This window comes from Theobroma cacao, chromosome 1 (assembly GCF_000208745.1).
Source record: "Theobroma cacao cultivar B97-61/B2 chromosome 1, Criollo_cocoa_genome_V2, whole genome shotgun sequence".
In the NCBI taxonomy this organism is placed as follows: domain Eukaryota; kingdom Viridiplantae; phylum Streptophyta; class Magnoliopsida; order Malvales; family Malvaceae; genus Theobroma; species Theobroma cacao.
In genome coordinates, this window is record NC_030850.1 from 29,507,805 (window position 1) to 29,529,775 (window position 21,971).

General features: G+C 35.9%; 3 protein-coding genes across 5 annotated transcripts; 2 read left to right on the forward strand and 1 right to left on the reverse strand.

Moving 5' to 3' along the window:
• On the forward strand, nt 47-847 carry LOC18613326. Its single transcript, XM_018121414.1, has 2 exons — nt 47-176; nt 257-847. The coding sequence occupies exons 1-2, from the start codon at nt 63-65 to the stop codon at nt 644-646; spliced, it is 504 nt and encodes a 167-aa protein (XP_017976903.1). The 5' UTR covers nt 47-62; the 3' UTR covers nt 647-847.
• On the forward strand, nt 6,856-7,935 carry LOC18613327 (transcription repressor OFP16). The gene has a single exon (XM_018115149.1). The coding sequence runs from the start codon at nt 7,043-7,045 to the stop codon at nt 7,808-7,810; it is 768 nt and encodes a 255-aa protein (XP_017970638.1). The 5' UTR covers nt 6,856-7,042; the 3' UTR covers nt 7,811-7,935.
• LOC18613328 lies at nt 12,677-21,200 on the reverse strand. 3 transcript variants are annotated; one of them, XM_018129953.1, is made up of 8 exons: nt 21,013-21,200; nt 17,901-20,923; nt 17,102-17,237; nt 16,875-16,957; nt 16,164-16,402; nt 15,332-15,418; nt 14,708-14,807; nt 12,677-14,346 (listed from the first exon to the last, which is right to left on the reverse strand). In XM_018129953.1, the coding sequence occupies exons 2-8, from the start codon at nt 20,733-20,735 to the stop codon at nt 13,030-13,032; spliced, it is 4,797 nt and encodes a 1,598-aa protein (XP_017985442.1). In that variant the 5' UTR covers nt 20,736-20,923; nt 21,013-21,200; the 3' UTR covers nt 12,677-13,029. The 3 variants fall into 3 exon arrangements, with proteins under 3 accessions (XP_017985442.1, XP_007050573.2, XP_017985443.1); XM_007050511.2 differs by having other exon boundaries at nt 17,901-20,804; nt 21,008-21,101; XM_018129954.1 differs by having other exon boundaries at nt 21,008-21,099.

The window sequence follows — 21,971 nt, forward strand, 5'->3', positions numbered from 1 at the left end:
GTTTTTCATTACATGTTATTTATATATATCGATTATGATTGAGTGTATATAGTTGTAAATAAATGCAGGCAATTGAAATGAAACGAGATGTTAGCTTTTTGAAAGTGTTTAACCACACTCATAAGCGTTTAGGGGGTCATGGTGATTTTATAGATAACAAGTCCAAGTCTACGAGTGTAGGTACAAAATTGATTAATTTTGACATTAAATTTGACAACCCTAGTTGAATGCTAATCTTATTTAATTTTTTATGTAGAAAATGTATAATTCTGTACTATCGCAGAAGTATGGTGAGAATTTATCTTCTCAACCAGAATTCGATCCGAATGCTTGGATTGAAGCAATTGGAGGGATTGAGACTACACGCACTCACGTGTATGGGTTTGGTACTCGGGTGCCTGTTACAGCTTTACTTACTGGAACACATAGCAATGTAACAACATCTGAGTCTGCATGTGGCGCTATCAACTCAAACGCTACCAGTCTCGCAATTGCATTGGAAGAAAAAGTGAAAAATCTTTCAAAAAACTTAGATAAGATACGTGATGAAATACGTGAAGAAATTAAGAATGCAATGACAGAAAGCATGAGTGAATTTAAGGCACGTATGGAAACCATGATCATGACTAATGCACTTTCAAAATAAGGAAATGCGAGACCTTCAAGTTAACATCTTGACAAGTAAGATCACATTTTATGATATGATGTCTATGTTTCACTGCTACACTTTGATATTTTTTAGTATAGCTGTTTAATAACAATTTTAGCTTTATATTCATATGTGTTGAATTTTTTTAGATATTATGTGTTAGGGTAATTTTGAATTGTACGAATTTGACTTCGAATCTCGGTTTTTAATGTGTGTTTCTTTTATATATATTGAAAGTCAAATGTGGATGTGAATAGATATTTTATTATCGACATGGAAATTGGTAATTTTTTTTGGAAAAGCAATAGTAGAAGGATATGCAATTAAAATTTACTAAATTAATTTTCGTTGAAAATTCATTTCCAACGAAATTTCCAATGGAATTCCAATGAGGTATCCTACAAAAATCACATTTTTTCAACCGAATTTTTCGTTGAAAATTTTTAACTGATTTTCAACGGAAAGTATTAGCGATGAGGCTTTTACAGATAAAATTTTTAACGAATTTTTCCGTTAGAAATCCATTGAAAAAATGTATTTCTAACGAAAATCATCCTTTTTTCAACAAAAAATTTCGTTGAAAAAATGCTGTTTTTTTTGTAGTGATTGAAGTATTATCTTTTTTTTACCTAAAATATAAAAATATGAACTAAATATTCTAACTTGCTTATAAAAAATAAATTGCATAAAGTCATTGGGACATATGCGAAAGAGAAAGACTGAAAATTCAAAACTCCTCAAAAAGTTTAAACCTCAAGTTTTGAAGGAGTAAGAAATTTTTATGAACGAAATCGAAAGTTTGAGATTAATTTTATTCCAGTATTTTTTTTATTTTAAAGAATTTTCAGAATTTTTAATTCTGCATTTGATAAATAAAATTGTTATTTATCTTTGAATTTTCAATTTTATTTTCGAAAAGAAATTTGTTGCCCTGATGTAAAAATGTTAAGGGGGTAATTGGTCACCGGAAATGAAGTGGTCCTATCAAAGACAATAAAGAACGTTCCAGTGGTTTGACGTTGATGTCTTGCCAGGTCGAGAACTGAATTGGGTTGGCCCAAGAAAAAGACTTTACATGGAAAATGTAAAGGCCAAAAAAAGGTTGGTCCCAAATAGAGGTCATTTAGCAATTCTGGACTTAAGGCCCGATAAGTCTTCATTATGGGGCCTGTTCAAGTACTTCTCTGTATCGTATGCGTGCTGCGTGACGTCAATAATAAGAGATTAAAGAGTGACATTAATTTTTTGTTTTTCCTTGTAAATGCTTGGTTGATCATTTAATCAGAAATAATTTTGTTAACTTGCCCAATGACTTCAATTTGCTTGTGTTTCCTCTATAAGGAAGACGATCTTCCCGAATAGTAGTACACCTCTATTCAAATAAAAAAGGTCAAATTTTGGTTGGTTTCCATCGAATCTTGTCTTAAACCCCTAATCTGATTTTGCATTTAGCACATTGTGAAGTGTAAATAATTTGTAATCACTGCCCAGTGCCTATTATTTATACATTGAGTAAGGTCTTCATGAAAATGCAAAATATTTGTTAGAAACAGATGGTAATGAGTACTGAGCAGGTAAATTTAACTATTCATTCTTGAAGCAGATCATAAGATTCACCTTTAGCTCCTATCATGGGCGGTCAAATTCAGGAGTATTATGTAACTCCTCATTCCCATTTCGCAGTGCTGCACTCGAATATTTATGGAAAATTCCGAAAACATAAAAAAAGAAAAGAAAAAAGTCCATGAAATTGTTTGGTGAGGTGATAAGTCTCTGGCATGATGTGTACGTGGAACATGGAAAAGGTAAGAAAGTGATTTAGGGTTGATATTATATATCACAGGCCAAAACGGTACGTTGTTACGGTCCCCGTTACATCAGTAAAAAGACACATAGATCAGCCTCGTTCTTGTAGGGAAAGCGACAAATCACGTTGTTTGATGAGGATTCGGTTCAATTTTTAAGATTTTTCAACTAGTACTCATCTTTCCAGAACCATCAAGATTTGCCAAATTTCAACTTTCTTTCTTTCTTTTTTTTTTTTGGTTCTCCCCATTTTTGTAAGTGCGTGCAATCTCCCATTGGGAATCAAAACAGCGCCCATCCCATTAACGAACCAGGCATGGACAAAGCGCAAATAATTAATGTGTCATAAACTTGATTTGATAAAATATACTAGTATATCCAATAATTTTGCAGAACCTGACTGGTTGCAGCACAGAACAGGCGGGGAAGTTTCACTGACTAAACACGTTTGGCTGGCTTATGGGCAGAGATCCCCAACCAGGACAATTCCTACAGCTCATCTCTAAGATCTGAACCTGATGAGGATGCTTTCTGAATTGGCACTGCCACAGATAATCTTCTCGGGCTTCCTTATAGTTGTTACCTAATACCTGTATCACACACATGAGAAAGAAGGTTTTCCCTGCATTTCTTTATAGGTCAATGATTAGTCATGTTGTGTTTCTTGCATGGTACGTGAAAAAATGATTTCGAACTGACCACTTGACGTTTGGCTGAGTTAAGGGAGCAAAGAGAACAAGGCCCCTCCACCACCGTGTTATTGTGATCAGGCGTGGGTGTGGCTTTGAAACTACTGATAGTGGAAAAGGTTATATCATTTCTCAAGTGGACTGTGTCAAGCTATATGCAAGTGAGATATTTGAGGGAGACAAATTCTAACTGAATAAATGAACAACATCGTTGTGTTCTAATCAGTTGCCAATATACTGATCAATTTTGATTTGTGAAAATGATTTACTTGAAAATTGTTGATCTAGTTTGATTGACTGATTCAAATTAAGTTTTCCTTCTCTTATATATTATTAATGTTATTACTTCTGTCTATTTTCATGCCTTGATTTCTCTAACGAGCAAACACCTAAAATGAAATAATTAAGAAGCCCTGCGAGTAAACTTAGAAGGAACAGGAGGCTATAACTGGCTAGTATAATCTATGGAGCAGGCACTATTGAGTTTCATTGAAATGTCGGGCAACTACAAAAAAGAAATAGTGGTCATCTGCTCAAACTGACGTTGATTTCTCGTGCTAACTTTTCTTATCTCGCAGTGGACAGTGGCCACACTGTTGCAATGTCCTTCTCTGAATGCTACAGCAAGGCAACACACTGCTTTAGCTTTCCCAGAGATATGGTGCAAGTGATTGTGGTTAAAATAAATAGATAAAAGCTCAGGTATCACAAAAGTCAGACGTTTCTTCTAACCAGTAAAATCACAAGTATATTCAAATGAAACAAACTTACATAGATATTAAAAACTCATATAAAGTGGGATACTATTTGAAATAAATTAAAGTTCAAAACCTTTGCCTTACAATTGAAACAATACACATAAATCAATCCTCGGGTTCTACCATTTATAAGCTTTTATGCTTATTAATTACTAATTATGTAGATGTATTCTTGATCGTGACCTAGGGGCTAGGGGTAGGCAACCTGAATTAGAAGCGGAGATTATATATATATATATATATATTGGCATCACAATGGATGATGCTTACCGTTACCTGAACGGTGGTTGGGGTCCTTGGACACAAAAAGAAGCAAAAGGTTAGTTGGATAGGTCGACCTTGGTGCTCCCCACCATGTGCTAGCTGAGGTCGTTTTAACTTTGGTTGGACCATCCTTGTTGCCTACCTGACCTCTCCCTTCCTCTTAGAGAGGCCAGATTACCGAATATCTAATGGGAAAAAATAACGAGGTACGTAGCAAGCATTCTTCCAGAGATCTGCAATGAATTAGCCCCCGAAAGCCCCTCGAGAAATAGTTTTAATAAGTGGGACTTCAACATGACATGAACCTGTTTAATTTGTCCCCAATTTTCTCAAATGATATATGCTATAAGTTTCACTCATCAAGCGTGACAGTGAAATTGGCATCTATAATTAGCAGGATTGGTGGGGACAGAGAGAGAGATGTATAAATCTACAGGTACTATATGGTAATAATTATCCCAAAAATAAATGCTTCTCTTGGGAAAATTACCAAAATCATCCTAGACTGCGACCTACCGCAACACTCAACAATGCAAGTCGTGGGACCCAAAACATGACAGGTCTTGTGGGAGAAATCTTGTACAAAGTGATAAGATAATCATAGCCATTTGATCCATCACTTTCTTATGTGCTAATCAGAGGACAGTGCTCCGATGATGACCACTCCCATACAGGAACGTATTAATGTTTCGTGAAATTAAATAATTACTAAATACTTTCATTTTCTTTCTTTAAAGTGATGCACAGAATCACAAAAATGCCTCTGTCGATGCTCCCACCATCGTTTGCATGTGCACGTTACGTAAAGCACAAATTTAGCTTTTAATTTATTTATTTATTTATTTATTTTAGTATTTATATAAAGGAAAAAGAAAATAAACTCAGCTTTACGCGCCCTCAACGGAGTGCATATCAACAGCCAACAATGGCTGAAGAAAGCACGAGTTAGTACTACGTAGTACTGTAGGATAAAAAGCAATCCAACGTGTGATTGACGTGCTGTATTTGAGAGTGAAAAAGCAGTTTGATTTGTTTTTCCTTTCTTTAATACTGAGTTTACGGACTTCGATTTGGGTTGAAACGACATTACGGTCTTTTTATAGCTGCCTAGTTGCCGTTGAATCTAATTTTCTACTTTAAATATTTTCAGATACAACAAAATCAGTTGGTTAAACTCTTCTCTCTTTTGAAGAAAGAAAAAAGAAAGATGATTAAACTAATTTTTTTTATGAGTGTTAGGGTTTCATTAACTGCACTTTGTTTTCCTGTTCTTTGAAATTTTGTTCCTACCTAAAAGCATATTAGTAACGAAAGTTTTTGTTAGACATAGCAAATGACCAAAATTAAGATGATACACGTTTGGTGTTTTACTGAAAATATAATTATGGAAAATGTGATTATTGAAAAGTAATCGCTAAGAAAATAATATTGTAACATGTTATACATGAGAAAGTACTAATTAAAATTTTTAAAAAATTACATTAGAATATTTAGTTTGGAAGCAATGAAAATGTAGTGTTAATTTACCTAATTATCTTTGTGATGAATATATAAACTTTAGTAAATTTATATTTTTTAATGTAAATTTTTAAGTTTTCAAAGAGTGTTATTTTTTTGTTTCTGGACTTCTTTGGCTAATGATTTTTTGTTTTTATTTTTTAAAAAATATATATAACAAATGCTTTTAGTAATATTAGTGGTAGTAATATTTTATTTTTATAATCAATTTCCTCTTAACTGGTAGTGGTAATAATTATGTATCCAAATAATTAAAAAACATATATTATAAGCATGACTGGTAGGGCTAGGACAAAATTAGAAAGACAAAATTATTAACTTTCTCAAAGTTTGTTCACATAAACCATTAATAAGCGAGTTTAAATTAAATGTGGATGGTAGTTCGAAAAATAATTCTCAGAATGCAACTGGAGGAGGTGTATTAAGAGATCATTTAGGTACACTTATTTTTTGTTTTTCTGAAAATTTTGGATCCAATAATTCATTAAAGGTAGAATTATTAGCCTTACACAAGGGCTTAATTTTATGTTAGCAATTTAATATCTCTAAAGTATGGACTGAGATGGATGCATTGGTAGTGATTCAAATGATTCAAAAAGGGAGTAGGGGGTCTCATGATATACGATACTTACTAGCTTTTATTAGGAGGTGTTTGAATCAATTTTCTTACAAAATTTAGCATATTTATCATGAGGGTAATCAAGCTACAAATTATTTATCTAACCGTGATTACTCGCATCCAAATTTAAATGTGTTCTCTCAAGCACAATGTGAATTACGAGATATGATCAAATCAGATAAATTTTATTTACCGTATGTTAGAGTTAAATAAATGTAAAAGAATAGTACTTTTAATTTTTTATTTTTTTAGATTCATGTAAACCAATGTTATTACTCGTCATTTGCACGCATGAAAAATGCAAGGTAAGTATTACCTTAGATAAGTTTACTGTTTTCGATGTCTTATATAATTCTGAAAATACAGTTATGTATTTTATTTTATTTTATTTTATTAATTAATAAAATTTAAATAGAATAAGGAATCTTGCGAAAATTTCAAAATTAAAAAGAAAAACCTTTCTCAAAGCAATGGAAAAGTCACATTCCTTCTATTTTCAATAAAAATCACATTCTATTTTATACTAAACATCAAAGCAACTCAATTAAAATTCTGAAAATATAATCCACATTTGTAATGCCAAAAGCCTCCTCAGCCGTTTGTAATTGACCGATTTCGTTATCCGGAACTTTTAAGCGTTAGTGGACTTCTCTCTCTCTTGAACACGGTTTATAAAAATAAGTTGGAGCCGTGTGAACTTCAGTTTCCATCTCTTTCTCATCACAACTTGTCGGAAATTATGCCAAGCACCCAGGGAAAAAACCTCAATCTCTGCTTCACCAAGATCAAATTCCCATTAAGTATTTCCCATTCGTCCTCTTCCCCGCTAACCCCAGATGATAACGGCGGTCCATTTCCCTCCTCCGCCACCACATCATCACTCCTCTTCAAAAGCTACAACTCCCTCTATGACAGCACCTTTGACTACTCAACCTCCAAATCTTTAACCCACTCGCCCTCCCTCTCCTCCGAGCCCGAATCTGACTCCGACTCCGAACCCGACTTTGCCACGGTTTTTGCTTCACAGCGATTCTTTTTCACTTCTCCAGGCAGCTCCAACTCCATCATTGAATCAACACCATCATCAATCGCCACTACTCCGGAGTCATCAGATACCCTATTAGCCAGTAGTTCCAGTCCCATCAACAACGCAAATCAATCTTCAAACGACGGCCGCTGTGATCAACAGAGTAACGAACATAGCTCTCCTCCCATGGTTAAAGATAGTGTAGCTGTCCCAACCTTCTCTCCAAACCCATACATGGATTTTAGGAGATCCATGCAGGAGATGGTGGAGGCACGTGACTTAATTGACGTCAAGGCTAACTGGGACTACTTGCACGAGCTTCTCTTGTGTTACCTTGCATTGAATCCCAAAAGCACGCATAAGTTCATTATAGGAGCATTTGCTGATCTTCTTGTTAGTCTAATGGCAGCGGAGGGTGGCAGCAACGACGGAGACGTTACTGAGATTACCGGCGGTATGATTCCAGGGCAGTGCATGTAAAATGTGTAATGTTTACCAATATATATTTGGCCGCCGATCAGATGATGATTATCTAATCTTCTTACATTTAATCTAGTAATATACACATGTGGGGAACAACAAATGGTCCCCTTTTTTGTCTTCTATACTTTCTACAATTATTATCACCTTATCTTCTACGCTGCCTCCTTTGGTCCTTGTTCAAAGCATTGCAATTTATCTGCTGATCGATTAAGTTAGATTAAATGTTCCTATGGCATAAATAATTGAATTTATTTTTTGGGGGTTTTTTGCTCAGGAACAAAGAATTTTGGTGATGGTTTGGGAAAATTTAAAATTGGAATCAAATCCTAGTCAGACATATAATGTTAGGAAATTAGTGACTTTTTCGCATTATGGTAGAATATGTAAAGCATGTTTGGGCATGTAAGACGCTTGTCTTTGCTTGCATTAAAACAAATTTGAGAAATGGCCGTCTCTCCCTCATCAATAGACTTCTTTTCCAACTTTCAATTTGATCTTCTTTCTTTCTCATTTTTTTCTTCTTTATTTAGAATTTAGGAACGGATTAATTAGTTGAAAAATAATAAAGAAAATAACGGATGAGAATGTTCGTAAAATTGTCAAAACAAATAAATGACTATAATAATTGAAGAATGAGAGTTAAAAGGAAAGAAAAAAAGATAAAGTTATCAATCTTGCAATATTATTTATTTAGTTATCCCAATTTCATTTCCATTGCCACTGCCCTATAATTTTCTTGCTCACTTTCTGTTAGCGTCCTTTATTATTATTTTATAACATTATAGTTCTCTATAATTTAGAAACGCCTTTTTTGTCTTTTACATGCACGCCCCGTCGTTTCTTTCGAGTTAAGTGAGAACAGTAAAGATTAAAAAAAGCTGAAATTCCATGTGAGCTTGGTATCAGCAACGTCGGTCTAATGCAAAGTCATAAATGGATAGCGATGGCTGTAGAATTACTTCAATTGGAGCGATTAAAGAAGAGCTAAATATAGGGGCAGAGTCCTTGTCTTTTACCAAGTGTGATTGAGATGAAGCCAAAAATTGCATCATTTAACAAGTTCCGGGAGACCCTCCCCTTTTAATCTGCATATGATGGGGAAGAATCCTTACATGCAGACAATTGGAATAAGTAAAAAATTATCATCAAACAGACAGGACCAGGGAATCTTGAATTTGTCCTTTGTTTTTTTTTCCCCTCTTGTAAAGCACATGAGAATAAGCTACGTGCAAGATTCAGCGAAATGTGTAGATGATGACTTGTCCTACTGCAACTGTGATTTATTTATATTTCAAGCAAGTGCTGAACAATTGTCTACATGATTGATGAATATGGAACGCTGCTGTATTACCGAGCATTGGTCCATCTTGCCGCTAAGAATAGAGTTTGAACTAATGAGCACATGTTTATGTCTTGTCATCCGAGGGATTGGGAAGTCTTGAGAGTTTAGCTACATAGTAATTTTTTTTAGTTATCTAACACATACATATAGCGAACAATGCTCTAAATGGTACATTAATCAAGATCTCTGTCCACGCGAATTTTTTGTTGAAAATAAGAATAATTTTTTTTTAGATAAATAATGTTTTAATAAATAGATGTAGAAGTATAACCTCTTAAAATGCTTAAAAATGAAAGAATAATCTTTTGATTTTTTTTCTTCAAGGAATCCACTTCAACAGTCTTGATGACTTGATCTTGAACAAATGGAATTGATCTTTTTTCTTTGGTTGGAACAAGATTGAAGAGTAATTTCTTAAAAAATCTTGAAGCCTAATGTCAATATTTTTCAAAATTCCTTCAATTCTTCTTCTATCTGAAGCATTATAAGTACTCCATGAGATCCTCCTCAACTTATGATACTCTCTTCCCAAGTCAATTAAGGTAAACTTTTTTTCTAAACATTCTACATATTTGACTCCAATATTCTATAAAATTAAGGGTGAGATTTGTTGGAAAATAATGTATTTCATAAAGTTCAAACATCTCACATTGCCAAAATATAAGAGAGGTGAATGCCTTATATATGAAAACCCATTATGGGCTTGCTGCAAGTAAGAAAAAAGGAGTGGGTTTGCGCGCGTACAAGATTGGGTCATACCTTAAGAAATCTCAAATTTCCCCCTTGCGGACGAATATACACATGGGCTACATCCAAGTGAATTTTTGTACCTTGGCTTTAATTTTTTAAGTTTTTTCAACTAGTTTTGCTCCAACGTCTACCTGACTAAGTACTCTACCATACCACTACCATGTTAATGACTCTCCTAATTTTGCTATAACGTATACTTGACTAAGTATACATACTGACCAGGTTAAGAAGCTTTTTCTCAACTCCTTAATTTTGTGCAACGTTCACCTTATTTGGTGCAACTTTCACATCATACCCTACCTATAAATACAATCTATCTACCTCACTCACAACACACCAAAGGCCCTCATCTCCTCTTCTCTGTTTTCAATATATTTTCTCTGCTTCCTTTCCTTCTGTAACAACCTAAGTTTAACAACTGGCTCAGCAACTTTTTGGGCCTAAACCACGTGACCCTAAAAAATTTAAGCTCAAGTTATTAGTAGTGATGAACTTAGATTGTTATATAAGTCTTAACAATCATATTCATATCAGATGTTGGATATGAGGTATCACAATCTCACTCATTCAAATATTTGATTTCCTCATTAAGGCCACACATCACATCCACGGGCATAAAATCTCACCAAAACAATGTGAAGCCCACATCGGACTGGTGCAGGCTTTGTTACCATTTGTAACGAACCAAGTCCAACCACTAACCCAGTAACTTTTTGAGCCTAAACCACGTGACCCTCAAAAACTTAAACTCAAGTTAATAATAGTGATGGACTTGGATTGTTATATAAATCTTAACAATCATATTCATATCATATGTGGGATGTGAGGTATCACACCTTCCTAGTTGGGTTCTTTCTTTCTGCTGTTCCTGTCATCCTTTAATAGTTTGTACAAACCATAAGAAAAGATCTATTGAATCTTGGAAGATAACCTCTACAATCCTTTTGCACCGAGTTTTATACTCCAAATGGGCGAAAATTATCCTTAAGGACAACGATACCATGCCTCAGACTTCTTACTATTGTTACTTGTTTTATTTTATATTCTTTTGTTTCCCATAATTTTTTCTGACAAGATTTACATACCATGTTTATGCTTTTCTATAAAAGACTTGGAGAACTCTTTCAACTTTAGGTCATCATCCAATTTTGCTACTACGAAAGTTTATACAAACTTCATAACGTCTCTCATGCATTCTCAATCTTATCGTTGAATTGCTTTACTTGGGACTGCCCTAATCCTTAATTAAGGTGTGGTTTGGCAACAACACTGGTTGGATAGGACAATTTAAGGTCAAAACTTTGAAAAGTTTAAACTCTTATTTTGCTTATCAAATAGCCTTTAGAACTCTTCCTTTGTCACAAAGCTTAGAGTAGTAGTTGGTCAAGTTAGTGTAGTAGAGTTACCAAAACAAGTTGGTCATGTTAGGATTCCTAGCGGTTGTCGTGCCCTTTCCATTGCCACTTTTCTCATTTGTGTTGCCAAAGGAAAGAGTGGTTTCATTAGTCATGCTTTTGCTACCTGTATAGGTTGAGCTTGAGAAGTTGTGTTAGTAAAGGATACAAACTAGGACATTGTCTCATCATCCACTTATTTCCAAGACTTGCATATCCTCTCTTAAGAAGCTTAGATCATTTTTGATAGATCTTGGCTGTAGGTGGGAATGAGTACATCTTGGTTACTAGTGGAATTGTACATCTTTTCCAATATTATAAAATTTTTGGTAAATTTTTTTATTTAATGCAAGCACTCTTCTTTTGTGGTAAAGAGAAAGTAGAATTGTGCTAAAAGTAGTAAAAAAGAATATCGGAACAGTTCCTGAAGCGTTATGTGTTGTGGTAGGTAATAATGTATGAAATTTAGGAAATGTGTAAAGAAATTATAGCGACATAGCAAGATGGAGAATCAACAGGAAAGAACTCAATAAGAAAGAGTATTTGGAAAGAACTTCAAAGAGTCTCTTGAGTTTCAAGTGCATCCTTGATAAATTGTCAAGTCTCTATATATAGATCATGAAGGAGTGATTAGTCAAGAGCAGTTGCCAAAAGAGCGTTAAGTAGACATTATGAGGAGAAACACATTCTCTCATTATGTCTAGTGGGGTAGTGGGTAGATGTTTAGGTACTTAATGATGTTTCGAAGTGTCGCTTGCTTTAAGATAGACTTTCTAATTACTTTCATATCTAAACAATCAAGTCAAATTTTACAAAATACCCCAAAAGTGAAATTAATTCATAAACCTTATCACTCATCTCGAGTTATTTTATTATTATGGAAGGCGACACAGCTACTCTACTCATTTTGTCTCTCCCATTGTTCTCTATTTAGCCATAGGCTTGTAAAACAACTACAATAATATCAAAGAGAAAGTATGTTAGCAGCCGATATCAAACATTGACATGCTAAAGTTGCTCATTTTTAAATACTCGCCGATCAAAGCAGTGCAGCGCAACACCCCAAAAACAAGGATCAACATATGGAGATGAGGCTTACATATTTACATTTGTAAAAGTTTGCTATGACGCAATATATTTATCCTTCCAAGCTAGTTTGTCAGTGCTACCAGGCTTCACATATTAATGAATCTCAATTGAAAACAATAATAAGACCATGTTCCTCAGTTTTTCTCAATGGGATATTGATTCAAGTCGCATGAAATTCATTTCTTATTTGGTTCCATAAATTTGATGAATAATCTTGCAAGGTTCTAGTTACTAACTAGATTTAGGTTAAAGGTTGTTAATATGATGCATTTAATGTTGTCAAGGACAAAAGGCCAAAAGAGAAGACTATTAGTATAGCTCAGTTGTTAAATTTTCCATTTACAAAGCGCATGGGAAGGTCAAAATATACAAAACCTCAATGGCGTTAAGCTATCCTAGAGAATACTATTGGCCTATAATGTACACAGCAAAAGAGAAGAAAAAAACAGTATGAACCTAAATTTAGCCATCGTCATCCCAGATCAAAATGATACTAATTCTTCCATAACCCACGTCATAAAAAATTCTGAGCTGATATCTTAATGGATGACAATACCAAGCGCTTACAGAAGGCTAGCAACTTACGTCGTGGCTGCCATCAGAAAGACACCTGATTTAACCCGCCGGAAATAGACAGGATTTTAGCTAGCTTGGTTAGACAAAACTATAACCTCAGGTCCATGTGATTCACCCCCACCAGATGCACAGTAAAGGGCCACTCCAGTACTAGAATTAGAGATGCAAAAAGATTCAGAATCACAGGATGCAGCATGAGGGGGATCAACCTGAGAACTGGATACAGGGTGCTGATGAGATTGGGTAGGAGACTTAATATTCTTCTGAACCATACTAGTTAAATTACCTTCAGAGAAATCAGACCGTATTGCAGTTGATGTTTCTTTCGGATCACAGATGATGGTCAAGGCAACCTCAGAACCACCTAAGACAACCTCTGGGGACATGTGCATGCAAAGCTGCAAGTTTTCTTTTTTGGAGGTATCATCACAAACCTCACAAGAAGGATGAGAATTTACATCATGTGGAACCGATACTTCCCCAGATGCACCAGCACCAATCCTGTGACAGGTAGAACTACTTTTACCGTCACTAGATGAGGCATCATAATGGCCATTTGCAACATCTTGAGCACTTGGGAGAGCTGATGGAGAAATTTGGTTAGCCACATCTTTGGCAATAGCATGGTAATTTTTCACTTCAGCCCGAAGGGACATCTTATCAAAATCAGAAACACATCCTACCACCTGCAATTTTGAATTTTCATGATGCTTGGTGTACTTTGCATCGTCAGACATCTGACCTGTACCATTAAAACCATTAGTAACAACGCTCTGACCTGGAACCTTTGACATGTGAACAATACCTAACACTTCATTTTCAGCAGGGACAATATCATCAGACTGTTTGACAGAACCCTCATGCTTAGAATCAAGGTTCTGTTTGATAATGCTTTCATAAATTTTCACCTCAGATGGTATGGTCAATTGAGAGTCAAAATCCACTTTCTGTTCTCCATATGCTGGAATGCATGAACAACCAATAGCAGATTCTGGAAGATTGATGTTCTCACCCATTAAATCAGATGTATCTTTAAAGGTGCCATCAGAATACAGCAACGTTGATTCAACAGCAGCAGCTTCGCCATATCTCTCGTCTGTTTGGGGTGCAGGACTCTCAGCAGAAACATTCAAATCAAACACAACTGAACACTTCTCTCCAGATTTATTGGACCCATTATCCATCATCTGGCCATCCGTAACATGCATAACCAATAGTTTCTGTAACATATCTACACCAGGGAATGCCAGCATATTCATGTTCCTCATCTTTTGCTTGCTTGCAGTTTCTAGTGGCTGGAAACCAAAGACAGAAGTCCATGTTTCCCTGAGTTCTGAGATTGCTGGTATGACCAATTTCTCAACATTCAGAGATCTGAGAGCCTGAAATCCGGAAAATAAGGAAAAAAAAACAGATTAATAAGGTCAAGAATCTTGATGAAATACATTAAAAAAAATAGCCATAGAGCTACCACTCTATTACTCTTCATACACACTTAAAAATCTTTGAATAAACACCTGTTGCCAATGAATTATTTCCAGTATGATTCTGTTACTCCTTTCAACATTCTTAAATACTACAATAAGTGAACTTCAGTGAATTTTGTAAGAACATCTACATGGCTTCTCTTAAGCCATGCCCAATTAAGCCAAAACAGTTCAAAATGTAATTAATTTTCTAGTAGTATAATAAAAGGCATACACATCTAGAAAGAAAACAAGGAGGAAATTGATTCAGACATACAGATTCAACAGCGCAAAGAAGCCGGCGACACATCCCTTGACGCCTATAAGCATAACGGGTCCCAATGAAAGGCATCTCAGCTAACTGGTTTCCATGTACCCTATTAGCCCAAGTAAATAACTGTAATTGTTAGCATTTAGGCAAACACATACACAGTTTGATTAATGGGCAGGATTTTCAGATTAAGATCAGCAAAACTACAAATAATCAACTAGGTACTACATGGGTAACGATCAGCCATGTACCATTAATTGTATTTACAAATATAAAAAAAAATTAATGCATTAAATCTTCAATCTGAGTATATTCACATATGGGTGGGCTAGTGGCATTTTGGATTGGGGGATGGATCAACACACAAGCTTCAAATGTAAAGACAAGCTAGAAATTAACAGCAGAGAAACAAAAGTATGGTGACCAAGAGTATTTTAAAAACGTAAGTTGGTTCATTACCTGATGTATGCTATCCCATAATCATTCTTCAAATGTAAAGACATACAGGAAATTTCCATGTTCATATTAAGTATTTCAACATATTCTATCTTATAATTCAGCAATAAACTAGGACAAGAATAAAGCATTGATCAAAAGTGAGATGAGAAGAAGAACAGAAAGTAAATTTACCTGATGGATGCTGCAGAGATAATCTCATCACCTCTTTCAAGAATTGCAGTGAAAAAACCTCTATAGTTTAGCCTAGTGAAGTTTGACCTGAAAGAGAGAAAAAAAAGAGATTAATAATTCACTTAAAACAGGAATGATTTGATTTTATTCAATCTCAAAAACCACAGCAACAACAATTTATGCAGAAAAATCCAATATCACTAACAATAAAAATAGGTGTTAGCTTGTCTTTCAGATATTACCATAGAAAAGAATAGTACCAATCAACTACAAAAAACTATCTGTTCTATGCCAATCTGTTTGACGTCTTTCAACAATTTCATATAGTTATAGTAACTCTTAATGTCTAAATGTCACATTAAGCCATCACTACACATGTTGACTGTTCTGCTTGTTTCTATCTACAGATTAAGATCTGCGGTTCTTGTTCAGCTTTACATCTTCTTAATCTGCAGATCCAGGGCAAGGCCTACTAAAGTTGCACAAAGTTCTGCTCTAACTTTTCTAAAATATGACTCCAAAGCAGTAGTATAACTGCTATTCAGCTGCATATGCTTCCTAAGACATATATCAAACTTTAAATTAAGGACTGATTGAAGCATGACAGCTTTGCTTACATCTTTGTTGCCAAACTCAGAAGGAATTACAAAAATTTGAGTAAAAATTAAGGAGTGCATACAGCAGCAGGCACAATAATCAGCCGATACTTTCCAAATCATTTTCTTGCCATAGAAGAAATTCCATAAGCCAACTCTTCTTGAAGAATGTAAACAATTTAGTATTGAGTTTAATGTCTTCTAAAGTACACACTGAACAGTCTAGGCGCACTTACCCAAAATTATAGACAATATTATGAATCAGATTGATCCCACTTCTGTGGTCAACAAGAGGCAAAAAGCACTCATCCATCACAGATAATGCGACAGCTAGCTTAGAATTTGATTCAACCTCCCGATATGCTTGATTCAGACAAACATCTGCACTGATATCAAAACGGTGAAGAAGAGTCCATGAGAAGCCTTCTGGCATTTGATGTTTAACCCCAATTAGCGTCTGAAGTCTATCAAACAACTGCAAAAACAGAAACTTCAAGATCAACTTCAAAACACAAAAAACAGCAAACATTTTCCCCCTTCATTTCAAAAGAGAGGTGTTGTTGTGAAAATTTCCTTATTCAAGTTGAAGAAAAACTTGTATGCATGTGTGTAGCTCCCAAAGAGAGCCAGAGACTGGTTGAATGCACACAATAGGAGTATAGGCCTCCCTTCCCACTCTTGCTAAATGTGGCGCACAACTTGGTATCAATATAGAGGATCAGTTTCAATGACTGAAAATTTTGTGCTAGATACAAAATTACACTTCTAGTTATGACAGAGACATAAAAACGCTTACATTTGACAAGGTGAAAACCACAATCATTTCATTCCAGCAAAAATAACTTAATTGATGCAATAAATGGCAATTACAACTTCATTTGCAAATCTAGCAAACAACTATAAATTCCCCACTGTAGAATTACATCAATGGCCAACTAAAAATATACCTCTTTGCATTTCTTCCCACAAAAGGATACACCACTAGACTCATCATCTAAAGCATCCATTGTCTGAATACATGGTTGATGATCTACAAAAAGAAAAGATCCTTGTCAAATGAATAGCATATAATAGCAATAACAACAAGAGTGACAACAAAAAAAGTTAAAATATTGCCAAGGGCATCGACATATTAAAAACACAACTTGGAATTTAACAAAGACAAGACAAATACATTTTTCTTCACATAAATGGCATGTAAGTACTGCAGGATCTATCTCCTCATCTTTGTCCCTTTGTAACGCATTTCCAACCATCCCACAATATTTGCATGCACAGTAGACACAGTGCCAGTTACCTGACGGGAATGCCTGAGGCAAAGAAAAGAAATGAGAAAAAAGAATAGATTACTCTCTATCAAGATTTAAAGGAAACTTAAAATCTACTTCTACATGTAACTGCAAAAAGATAGATGTAAGCAGAATTTCAGACACGGTTTTCCTTTCTGGCTACTTTTGACAAATAATTTGTAACTGTGAAGAAAATTCAACAAAGAATTGCCTATCTAAAAGCATTCATCAAAGAATTCTGACCAGAAGTTTTAGTCAATGTTTCTTGCTCCCAAGTTTAGTAAATCTTTGCCCTACATTATCAAGGCCCAGAGCAAAGCAGAGGAAAACAAAAGCATGAACCCAAAGATAAAGCTCAGTCAGACTTTAGTAAACCAAAAGAATAACCAGTATTGTAGCAGGATTTTGTGTTTGGCATTAAAGAATAAAGTGTTAAAATGAACATACACAAATTTATTCACATCTTTATGCACTCAATCTCCCATCATCAATTAGAGATCTTACGGTGTCTACTAAATAGGAATGACAATGTAAAACAAAATTGTTAAGCCTTTTACTTTTCTTCCATGTGCTCCAGAACCAAAATAACTCCACAGAGAAATTAAAGGTGGGAAAGGGAATAAGGTCTAGATTCCATATGCATCATGCATGTAATAATAAAGCCATATAGCAACAAATATTTACTTTAATATCTAAGCAGCTTTGATGGAATGTTGACGGGCAACTATCACAACAGATCAAGTCACCACCATCCCCACAGATACCACAGGTATCATCATTTGGGTCTTCACCACCAAAATCTACATAATGGAAGCCCTTACAATTAGACTGCTGCAGTTTGTTCCATGCATCTAACAAGCATTGCAGGAGGGGAGTTCCGGTTTCTAAACATATATTCAGAAAAGGCTGATGGAGTTTGCTCCCTGCATGAGTCTCAAATTCTGCAACAGTGAAGACAACACTACAACAGTTGCATTGGATGCCATCCCTTGTTATCCTACCAGACTTACCCTCACGAGTTGTACGTGTTCTTCTTTGGATCAAATATTCCACCTTCCCATCCTGTGGCACAGTACCCAAATCAATCATCCAAGCAAGCACAGTTCGCTTTCCATCATATAGTACATAGCCATCATTGTCAGATTCAGCTCCACCCATTGAGTTGCGGACCAACAAAGCATACTGACCTTTTTTTTGTGTCTGCTGAAACTTACTCTTCTTGCCTGATGCTTGTGTTGCCTTTTGTAATGTACCATCTGAATTATCCTCTTCATGAAGCAAAAATTTCTCTTTCAGCAGCTTCTGCCTTTTCTTTCTCTTTAAATGCTCCTTGTCCCCATTGCCCTTCCATTTATTTTTTCGTTTATACATTTTCCTTTCACCTTTTCCATCATCCAACATATCATCATCTTCTGATTTTGGCTTCTTTTTGCCTAGCCTTTTCTTCCGCACTACTCTCGTTAGGATGCTAAGATCCTCTTCTGGAATTGGAGTAAATATGAAACCATTGGGACTAACCTCAGAGAGACTATCATCACTCTCATAATACTTTTTGAGCATCCTGTAAGCCAAGGTAACTGACCAGTGAGTCTTTCCTTCAGGATTAACATACACTGCATCATTGTACTGTCTATTACTCCTAGGCCTGTAATCAATTGTCCAACCTGCCGCTTTCAGCAGCTTGACTATTCGATCTCTCACAGCCCGTTTTGCGTCTGACCTTCTCTGTTCCACTTCATCCCTCTGTTTAGAATCCCCTGCTTTCTCCACCCTCATTTCCTTACTTTTCATCACAACCTTAGGTCTCAACATCAGCGAAGCCTTGCTTTCATTCTTTTCCACATACTCAAACCTTACCTTATTAGCAGATACATACCTCTTCATATTTGATTCTTTCCCAATTAATCTCTTCTCTGAATATGAAGTATTAGCTGGCACATTAAACGTCAAACTCCCACTCGACTTCTTTCTGCCCCTTCTTAACCCACCCAACTTTTTTCTCCCATCAATAAGCTTCCCCTCCAAAGCCTCATCACCAACCTGCAGCTTGGGTGGTCTTCCACGCTTACGGATGACGCCTTTCCTTAACTTGCCATTATTGTGATCACTCCCTTCCCTGTCCAACTCAACCCATTTCTTCTCTAACCCATCACCACTCCGTACTTTGGGTGGTCTCCCACGCTTATTCTTCACCTCCTTCCTTAACTCACAATCAAAATGATCACCCTCTCCCGTTTTCACCTCAACAACTTTCATCTCAAACCCATTGTTGCTGTGCATCATGGGTGGTCCTCCATGCTTATACTTTGCCTCCTTCCTTGTCTCAACATCAGAATGATAACTCTCTCTTGCTTTGACCTCGACTGCCTTCTTCTCAATCCCCTGATCCCTCTGCACCTTGGTTGGTCTGCCACGTTTATGCTTTGACTCCTTACTCCCCTCACCATCAGACTGATCACTCTCTCCTGCTCCCACCTTAACCACCGTCTTCTCAAACCCACCATTCACCTGCACCTTTGGCGGTCTCCCACGCTTACGCTTTGACTGCTTACTCACATCACCACCAAAGTGATCATTCTCTCCTGCTTCCATCTTAACTGCTTTCTTGTCAAACCCACCATTCCCCAGCACCTTGGGTGGTCTCCCACGCTTATGCTTAAGCTCCTTCCTCACTTCACCATCTAAGTGATCATTCTCTCGTGCTTCCATCTCAACAGTTTTCTTCTCAAACCCACCTTTCCCAGGCACCTTGGGTGGTCTCCCACGCTTATGCTTAAACTCCTTCCTCATTTCACCATCTAAGTGATCACTCTCTCCCACTTGCAGCTCAACTGCCTTATTCTCAAACCCATTATCTCTGTGAAACTTGGGAGGTCTCCCACGCTTGCGCTTTGCCTTCTTCCCCACTTTACCGCCATCAGAGTGATTGCTCAGTCCCCTATCTACACTAACAGCTTTCCTTTCATCCCCATCACTGCACTTCATCCCGGGTCTCCTCCCAGGATTTCTCTTTGCTTCCTTTGCCTCACCGTGAGAGTGATCATTCTCTTCCTTAACCACCTCAACTGTTTTCTTCTCACAACCATTGCTATCTCCAGTTTTGTTGCCTCCACTCTCACCCTTATTACTGTCCTTCTCACTCCCATTTTTCACTGCAAACCTTGACCGCAAAACCCTCCGAGAAAACTGCACTTTGCCTTCTAAACCTTCCCCCTTGAACTTTTTCTTCACGCTATCATCTTCTTTATTACCTTCACCATCCTCCACCCTACTCTTTTTCCTCTCATTCTCATTCAGTTCACCAACTTTTTGATTACCCACCTCGCCATCTCCCCTACATTCTTCAATCTCCTCCTTTTTCTCAATGTCAACCTCTTTCAGAGAAGAAACTAACGGCTCATCATTCAAATCAAAACCCTTTTGCTTCAAATCATCCCCTTTATTTTCCTCAGTGTCTTGGCTTGGCAAAACCTTATCTTCCTCAGGTTTCCCATGGCCAGATCCTAAGCCCCCTTCCATCTCTTGCAAAACCCTAGCGTCGAAAGGGTTCGTCTTTTTTTATTTTTTTTTGCTCACAGAACCATTTAACTGGAAACATACCAAAACAAAACAAGTAAAGAAGCCCCCATTGGTTTCACTTGGGCCACAGAAAAACTTCACTGCCCAAATTACTCAGCAGGATCTCAGAACACTTTAAAATCAAGAGCCTGGGATTTAAAAACCAAAAGAAATCTATAAAAAAAAAAAATTGTACCAAAGAGTTGTATCAAAACCGGAAAGTGATCACAAACCTTACCAATGCAGCACAGTGAACGGAATCCTAAACCCCAACGGCGTCGTACTGCAATATCGAAAAAGAATTGCCGGAAAGTCATTGCCATGGTGCTTCAGAGATTGGGTTTAGGTAGAGAGAGAGAGAGAGAGAGAGGATGGGGATTTCTTTAAGGTCTCGGGCTTTTCGTTATTACGGCTCATCGGTGGTTGTATGTACTAAGGTACCAGGCTCCAATCGAAGGTAGTAGGATGGGTAAGATTGTCTTTTCAAGTTGAACCCTCCTTTTCATTTTCCCTCCATATTTCCGCACAATTTCTTTCTTGTCTGCCTAAATTGAATATCAAGCTTCACTCGGATTGTGTTAGAGTTCAATTTCAAAAACGAATAACATACGTGGAAATTCTAACCACTTTTATACATGACATCAACTACCAATATGTAGTATTAAATTCAAAATATTTTTTTTAATTCCTTGATAAAATTCTTAAGCTATACTTTTATAAAGATTGTTTTCTCTCCTTTATTTATTTCATATTTATATGAGAATTAAATTTTATTTTCAATTGAATTTTTCTAAAAAAAATTACAATTCATCATAATCACAACTTCTTTCCAAGGAAATTGCATTTAACACAATTCAATTATGGAAATAAGTATATTTGTGCAAAGCAATAATAATTACTAACATATGCTAGTACAATATTTACCACATTTTTTACACCTTCGATAACAACATAAAATTTAAATTGAGTGTATAAAATCTTTTTAAAAAAACGCAAATGATATTAATAAGTTATGTTATTAAGTAATTCATATATATGTCTCGACATATCTATTAAATTTCTTATAAAATCATAATTGTTTAAATTACTTAATTTAAATTTTTATTTGAAATAATAACGAACTAAACAATCTCAATATTAAAAAAAAAAAAAACCCTCCAAAATTCAGGAGGTGTGACAAGTATGCCCATATCTACT